Raw genomic sequence first — 8,174 nt, forward strand, 5'->3', positions numbered from 1 at the left:
CTGTTATCAGTAACAGAATATTATTGTATATATTACCCCTGGGCTCTATAAGGACACGACGAGCTACACCATAGAAACTCCCCGAGCCATCCTGAATCTAACCCACCTCCTTCCGTCGGAGGCAGCCGTCGTGCGCGAGCGAGCGACGACGTCAGCCAGAGCGAGGGAGCCCGCGGCGCCGTGACTGGCCACCGACGGAGCCCATCGAACTGAACCTCCCCGTGGCCCACCACTTCTTCCACCTTCCTTCTTCCGCAACGAGCGGATCGGCCGCACCGACCACTGGCCTCACCACCGCGCCGCCGCCTCCCTCCTCGCGCGCCGCCGCCTTCCTCCCCGCGCGCAGCACCGCCCGACCTCATCCTCCCTGCCCCCGCCTCCTCCCCTTCGCCAGTGCGCCTCCACCTCCCGGCCGCCGGCGCGGCTCCACCTCCTCGTCCCGACCGGCCAGGTGATGCGCGCGCATCAGTTCGCGTGAGGCCCGGCCGCCAGGCACCCTTTCGCCATCTGGCGCGACGCCATGGGTAAAGCCAGAGATGGAGCTATTCCAGCAACGGCACCTGCGACGTCAGTCCACCGACGTGCTTGGCACCGTCCACAACTCCATCGCGCTCGAGCTTATGCTCTAGATCATCTTCTTCAATGCTCCGGCCACGGTTCCCCACTGCCAACACGAGATCCCAACCACTTCTTTTGTAAAAACTAAAGTTATCTGGTTAGTAGTCCTTATTTGCTTAATTTTGCAGTTCTTTAGTTCACCATTGCTTAATTGCCAGGTGTACGGATACATTCTTGGTTTGTTTTAAGTCCGGTGAGTGATTCCGTTCTTCGAGTTGTTGACCATGTTGTATCTGTTCCAGTCGGATTAGCTCCTTCATCGGTTTCTGAAGATGGGAAGTTCAGAGTTTGAGCAAGCGAAGGTATCTCCTGACCTGAAACAGCTCCTCCCATTTCTTTGGCTTCTCCTTAATCTTATTACGGTTTTAAATTTTTGTTCAGTTGTTTCCTTGGATGATTCGCTAATTAAGATGCCCCTGATTACTTCAATCCTTTGTATGTCTTGAGCAAGCAAAACTGGTCTGACATGGTTGTTGTTGCTTCAGGCACACTTGCACGTCGACTGTGCTCAGCCACCAGCAATAACTTGGCAGAGGAAATTCGATGATGAAGGCAAGAAGGTTGCTATGCTTAGCATGACCACTGATATCTTCACAATTGTAAGCAAGCATGTCAACATGGACTGCACCTTCCTAAATTTTGCATTTAGAACCAAGGATGCATGCTACCTTTGCTACATAAACACTGACCATAGTCATGGTTGTGCTGCAGATACCATTGATTTTTAAAATGCTTCGATTACACGTCGAAGGAATCGCGAAAAACCAAGTGAGTCGCTTTTCTATCATTGAACATTCAGCTAACCTGTCAACCAGCACGCACATGTACTTGAAATGCCGGTGCAAATTACTCTGCCTAGTCAGTAGTCAGTAGCCAGTGAAATTGTTGAACAATTATTATCTTGTTTCCCAAAGGTCGTCGTATATGATCCGCTCAGGAAATGGATGGACAACTGCTACCGCGGGGTACCCCTTGGCGGACTAGGGTAAGTTCTTTCGATGTTTCGGGTCCTGATTTTGCTCTGAGACTTGCCATGGTTGTGTTGTGACATTCATGCATGGCTCTGCAGTTGACTGAACTTTAGATGACGGTTTTATTCAAAGTGCATTCTCTTCTCCTTCTTTTCAGTTCAGGAAGCATAGGGAGAAGCTACCGAGGGTACTTTCAGCAGTTTCAAATATTCCCCAGGATCTATGAAGAGAAGCCTGTCCTTGCCAACCAGTTCTCAGTAATAATAAATCTACACTTGCTTTCATGAGTTGCAGTGCCCAATTTATGGTGGAAAAACGTCTTATATTGTCCACTATTTTCTCATGTCTAGGCATTCGTCTCGCATCCTGGCGGGAAGAGCTACTCGACGGTGTTGAAACTGGCATGCTGCTATTTTTGTCAGGCTCGCCTTTTCGATGCGCAAAATGATGAGGGATAAAGCTCTGGTATGATGCTATTCCTTGCTTGTGTTTGTTACTGTGCCATGTTACTTGTAGTAACAGCTGGTCTCATGCATTCTCAACCATATGTTAACAGGTCAGGAGACTTTCTGCATGCGAGACAATGGGTTCTGCAACAACAAGTTTTGGTTATATTGATACCTAATAATAGCATGTGCTCATTTTTGAATTGAAACAAAAAGAGTCTCTCTAATAATAAATGGGCTGTCTAATAATAAGTTCTAAGGAAATAAATATAGAAGTTCATATTTCAAAACAAATGAAGTATTTTGGAAGTAGAATAAACTATTTCAAAGTACACAAATTATATTTAGGTATCTTTGTGTACTTCAACTTACTGTACATGAACTTGTTCTTTTTACGTGAACTTGTACATTTGCCCATCCGTCAAACAGTTTGAGTTGCACTTTTTTTTGCCATATTTGATCTATCATATTTCTCTAGTTCCATCTCGTTCGTGAGTTCTTTTGACCGAGAGCTAGTAAGATCAAACATGAATTTACATCAGTTCAAAAAACAGATTGTTGGGAAATAAGATTAAGACCAGAAACAAGAAAATATGTACAAAAAAGAAAATTAAAAACCGTTTCATTTGGACCTATATAAGAAAACAATTTGCTGATCACTACGAATTTAAATAAAAACTTGGAAAAGTTTGAAAAAAATCACATAGAAAGTTCGAACTCCAAAACCTGGCAAGTTCATGGTAAAAACAAAAAAAGGCAGAAAAGGTACAATTTATTTTTCAGTGTACCTATAATGTCCAGTTTTTCTTTCAGCTCAATTCCTAGATTTCATTCAGTTCAATTCTTATGTAGGTACTTGGTGGTGGCATTCCTTCACTTCCCTTGTTATGCTCTCTTCGCCCAAGTTCCGAGAATCAAGAAAACAAATAATAGTGCTTGCATGAAAATGTACGAGCAAAAAAAACCACAAAGGCCTTTGCGTAGAAACATCACCTCCACACCCCCTCCATTCATGCACAATACATGCTTCTCCTGCCGCCGTGCCGCCTGGATCCAACGAGGCTGTGTCACACTGGCCCCGGATCCGCCCGCTTCCAATGAGGTTGCGTCACCCGCTGGCGCACCTCTGCCTCGCCGTGGGCAGTGGATGCTCCTCCGCAGCTCAACCTCCTGGTAGCGGGTAGTTCGATGCTCCCTGTCGCGCTACGATCAGCGCTCCCTCGAGCTCCACAAGAAATTCTTTCGGGCTGCGTCTGCACCTCTGAAAAGGTACTAATTCAAACACTGAAGCTGGTTCTTCAAACGATTAAACTGAAATTATTACTTCAACTACTGTTATTAAGTTCACACACTCGAAGGAGGGGTCATTGTTTCTTATTGGAGAAGGCCTGGTGTTTAGTTGGTGTCTGTGTGGTACCTACACCAGCATTTTCCATCAAGACCTCCAGAAAGAGATCATCTCAAGGTGAAAATATGAAATCCTTTTACTGCTCTCTTTATTGTCTCACTCGATTCATATTATTATATGTACACAAATCCATGTCATCCTGAATTTGTTACACCGGTGTGGGAGCAAAAAACAGATGCACAAGTTCATCTTTTGTGACACTCAATTCGAATTCTGATTTTAGTTCAGTGCAATTCTTATTTTCTGTTCAGTTCATTTTCTTATTTTAGTATGCTGCCTTATTGAGTTTCTACTCTTCTGAATTTTGGTTACCACACCCCTGTCTGGTGGTTCAGATATTCATTTCTGAGAAGTACTGAGAATAAAAATTAAAAGCTCGTCCATCAAAAAGGTTCACATAGCATTATACTGTTTCACATGGTATTGTCCAGTAAGTACATAAGTCATGCTCTTATTTGCAGATCATGCAAGTTCAACTATATAACCGCATGCATGTCTCCCTTAGTCCGACTATTGCTGCTGCTTCAAATCACAAAATTTGATTCAGCCAGTAAGTTGGTGCTAGTGGATCAAGTCCAGGTCAACTATTTTTATGTTGGTTGTTACAATATTGTTTGAGTGAAGAACTGCATGGAAGTATAGCATAATGTAGGAGCTTTTATTTACAAAAAAATAAGGCACCACCACCAGCCCGTCCACCACGGTTGCTGGCAGCTGTCCAAGTTGAGCGCTGATGGTAGTCCTCTGCGTGCATCAACGACACTCTCTCACTATCACCGCCTAGCCCGCGCCCGCAGCCATCCACCTCACCTCCCGGACATCACCGCCAAAAGCCTCTCTCCGCCACCACGCCTGGTAGTTGAACTTACACGGGATGACCTGTGACCAACTGCCCCGCCTCTACAAGCTTCTCGGGGATGACTTGGTAGTCGCTGGGATTCCCTGCAGTCGCCAAAGCGCGGCGTGCTCGTGATCTCCGCCTCCATCAGCTCCACTTCACCAGAGCAATCAGTCCAGAGGAGGAGGTGTAGCCAGTCCACCCGATCTCCAACGTCTTATTCCACCTACAAAAAATTTCTTTTTGAGTTCTATTCTTCGTTACAGGTTCACAGCTATTACCTCAGTTCAAAAGTGCCAAAGAGTTTAGTTCAGACTATACTAAATGTCCATATTGTAGATAATATTTGCATTGTCTTAAATTTCTGGAAATAAGCTTCAGTACAAGAAAAATGGGTCAGTCAGTTCATCCATATCCACACCCCGTCGACGTGCGGCGGCAGGAAACATTTCCAGGTTGTTTTCTTTCTCTCTTTGCTTAGCAAAAAAGTGCGCAAATGCCTAGCAGAAATAGAACTTGTTCATATAAATGGGTAGGTTCATGAAAATTTGTATTAGTAGTTCGGTGAAAGGATTCACATCAGTTCAAAACATTTTTGAATGTTCAGCAAATGTTCAAATAGACCAGAGGCTTTCACCTCATTCGAAAAGCCTAAAGCAACAGTACAATGGTAGAAAAAAATCAATTCAAAAAAACATGCTGGAGGTTTGTCGGAATGACAGAAAAACATCAGTTCAATTTTTCTGTACCATCGCTTTTATTGCTAAATGTTTTAGTCACTTGTATTCTCGATGCCATCAGGTATTGCTTAAATACTTCGGTCTTGTGTCGCTGGTACTAGTGTGGATGGGTAGCAAGTTCAACTACCAATCCACACCAAGTTCAGGCATGTTGCATGTTTCCCACATGTTCCTAGTTCTAGGATTGGAAAGCTAGCATCAGCACTCTTGTTTTCACTATTTAAGTTCACCTCAATTTCTAATTTAAGTTCTGTTCATAGGAGTGCTTGTAATCAATTAGTTTGGTTTTACTTATGTTCCATGAATTTCTAGTACCCTGATAGATTTGGTAGTGACATGATCTCCCTCTCCACCACTCAAGGATATACGCTGTCCTAGTCCAGCCCCATGGCATACATTAACTTAGTTGTTATAGCAAAAACAGTACAAAACTCTTTTTATTTTTATTTTTGAACTTATGATGTTACTGTACATTAACTTGGTTGTTCTTTTCACATGAACTTGTACATTGCCTTGTCAGGTTGTGCGTCTACTACTCAAAAGTCTGCAATAGTTGAACGAAAATTTAATTTTTGTTAGTTTGTTGTCATGGACAGTACAGGTGCACATTGTTGTGTAGTACATGTGTCCATTGATGTGTTTGAATCCCTTCCGTTCACTTTGATTCCTACAGGTGGTTCAAATGTGTCGAGCGGCAGCATCGCTTGATCCCTAGTGGTTGTCCGCGCAAGGAGGATACAGGGACGCTACAGTGGTGGAGGAGTCAGTACATGTAGTAGCTAGCTCAAGAAAAGGTATTGTCCTGTAGCTTTGGTCTTACCTAGTATGGATAACATTTTTATGGAAAACTTGCTATTTCCCTGGTGCTCTAACATGATGTGTTGGAATATCAGCCAGCGGCCTGCTCTGGCCATGCCGCACCACCACTGGCACATCCACCATGGTTGCTGGCAGTCGTCTAAGTTGAGCGCTGATGGGAGTCCTTAACGTGCTTCAACGACACTCTCTCATATCAATCTCTCTCTTTCTTTGCTCCTGTTATTAAAATGTGTAGATGTGCTGCTTTGCTAATTGAGTAGTTGGGAAGATGTGAAAAGAACATGCTCTCTAGGTGTGTGATTATTCCTGTGAGCACAAATGTATTTAAATGTTTATTTTGTGCTTCAGCTTATGCTTTTGGGCAGTACAAATACATCTTCAAAAATAAGTACAAATGCGGTCTTATAGAACTCTAATTGTTGTTGGATGCTATTCCAAATGCCAATGATCATGCAAAACGGTTATTGCTAGAATCTAGATGATATGTAATGTAGTTACCATAGTTTCACCCTATTTTTATGGTTCTAATTATTGTTGCATAAGTCTTTAAAAGAAATGTTCACTAAATGTTTGTGATCATTGCTTGTAGGTATTCGTATGAACATTAAAATAATGGCTTTTCTTGTAGGAGGTTCAAAGATTATCGTGGAGCAAGTTCAAGAGATCAGTTTGGTGAAAATAATGTGATCTTTTGGTCAGGATTTTGCATGATCCATAGCCATCAGGCGAGCAGTTCAAGGCCTACTACGCGAGTCGTCCATCGTCTTCTACGCTTGATGAGCTTGTTGTCTCTACACATCTAGCATCAAAGTATCTCCTCCCCTTGCCGCACACACATGCCCGCGGTTGAGCTAGTGTTGTTTGTGATTGCTGGTCGTGACTCTTACGTTGTCATTGGACAAATAATTTGTTCTGTAACTCTGTATTGATGGGACCTTCAGCAAATATGGTGTTTAGAATTTGTTTGTAACTCTGTACTGTCGGGACCTTCAGCATATATGGTGATCTCAGTATTCTAATATGTAGGCCAAAAATGGTGAACATTTAAACATCAGTTCAATTTAATAAAACTGAGAAGTCCTACTTTCGGTAAATAGCTGAACCTGGGTACAACAAAGTTCTATCATTAGTCATGGGGATTATTCGTTAATGTGTACTATGTTTTTTTGTCAGTTTATGTGTTTTTTGTTTGTCAGGCCATGTGCAAGTTCGTTATCGGTTCATGTGTATGTGTGTTGGTAACCACTGCTATTGCTGCTAGGTACCGATCTGACCATGTGTATGTTATTCATGTACATGTATTATATGTGTGAAAAAATTTCTATATATGATGAGATGATTGCTACTTCAAAGAAGGTATAGGTACATGACAGCTTGATGTGCATGCAAGAATAAAAAAATGGTTTGAATCAAAAATATTGATCAGTATGAATTAAAAATGATTAGTTTGAAAAATAAAAGATGGTTAGGTTTTGGTATTTTGTAACATTGACGTCCAAGAGTTAACGTCCAAGAAAACGTCCAAGTTCTGCAACTGATCCGTCCAGATGGGACAAGGAGGTCAGTCCAGCAGGCACATCTCAAGTGTCATGTCAGTGCGCCTCCCACCCGTCGCCATGCCTCTCCGCCGCATGTCGTGTCATGCCACCTTTCCATCAACCACCGTTGTGGCTCAACCCTGTAGTGCTTCCACGATCACCACACGCAGCTTCCTTCTATCGTTGTCCTCGCCCTGCTCTCCTCAATATTGGCATTGCAAAAACACAGCAAGTTCACAATTAAATAAATTGTAAGTTCAACACAACATCCCAGATAAGTTTGAGAAAAAAGCTCAAACAAAATGAAACCCAATGAAAACTCAAATGGTAAAAGTTCAAGTTGCAAAACAAGAGAAGTCCAAAACATCTTGCAAGAAAATTGAGTTAAAAAACAAACACATGCAATTATTTCCTTTGTCCTCGCCCTGCTCTCCTAAATATTGGCATTGCAAAAACACAGCAAGTTCACAATTAAAAAAGTTGTAAGTTCAACACGACGTCCCAGATAAGTTTGAGAAAAAAGCTCAAACAAAATGAAACCCAATGAAAAATCAAATGGTAAAAGTTCAAGTCGCAAAACAAGAGAAGTTCAAAACATCTTGCGGAGTTAAAAAAACAAATACACGAAATTATTTCCTTCTGGAAAAATATCATTTAGTTCAACAATATAAACCATGCAAGTTCAGGGACTATGATAACCCAAAAAATAGAGTGAAGTCTAGTATGTGAAAACATGCTCAGTACAAAACCATACGAACATCAGTGCAAGTACTCTTTTCTCGGAACCATTTAAAAT

General features: G+C 42.3%; 1 protein-coding gene and 1 long non-coding RNA gene across 3 annotated transcripts; both read left to right on the forward strand.

Annotated features, from left to right (window-relative positions):
* Positions 1 to 96: 96 nt before the first annotated feature.
* On the forward strand, positions 97 to 2,613 carry LOC119280994. The gene is made up of 8 exons (XM_037561654.1): positions 97 to 715; positions 861 to 920; positions 1,104 to 1,217; positions 1,330 to 1,386; positions 1,533 to 1,603; positions 1,747 to 1,846; positions 1,940 to 2,054; positions 2,146 to 2,613. Exons 2-7 carry the CDS (start codon positions 891 to 893, stop codon positions 2,045 to 2,047), a joined length of 480 nt encoding a protein of 159 aa, XP_037417551.1. The 5' UTR covers positions 97 to 715; positions 861 to 890; the 3' UTR covers positions 2,048 to 2,054; positions 2,146 to 2,613.
* A 34-nt stretch (positions 2,614 to 2,647) lies between these two features.
* Positions 2,648 to 6,917, forward strand: LOC119275194. 2 transcript variants are annotated; one of them, XR_005135560.1, is made up of 5 exons: positions 2,648 to 3,304; positions 3,379 to 3,500; positions 5,695 to 5,815; positions 5,915 to 6,132; positions 6,469 to 6,917. It is a non-coding gene; the product is annotated as an uncharacterized LOC119275194 (long non-coding RNA). The 2 variants fall into 2 exon arrangements; XR_005135559.1 differs by having other exon boundaries at positions 5,915 to 6,917.
* The last annotated feature ends 1,257 nt before the right edge of the window (positions 6,918 to 8,174 follow it).

This window comes from Triticum dicoccoides, chromosome 3B, assembly GCF_002162155.2.
Source record: "Triticum dicoccoides isolate Atlit2015 ecotype Zavitan chromosome 3B, WEW_v2.0, whole genome shotgun sequence".
Lineage (NCBI taxonomy): Eukaryota > Viridiplantae > Streptophyta > Magnoliopsida > Poales > Poaceae > Triticum > Triticum dicoccoides.

Coding starts and splice junctions, on each gene's coding strand:
- LOC119280994 (XM_037561654.1), top strand. CDS start 891: ATGGGAAGTTCAGAGTTTGAGCAAGCGAAG. Junction 1,604..1,746: donor GTACCCCTTGGCGGACTAGG/GTAAGTTCTTTC, acceptor CCTTCTTTTCAG/TTCAGGAAGCATAGGGAGAA. Junction 1,847..1,939: donor TCCTTGCCAACCAGTTCTCA/GTAATAATAAAT, acceptor TCTCATGTCTAG/GCATTCGTCTCGCATCCTGG.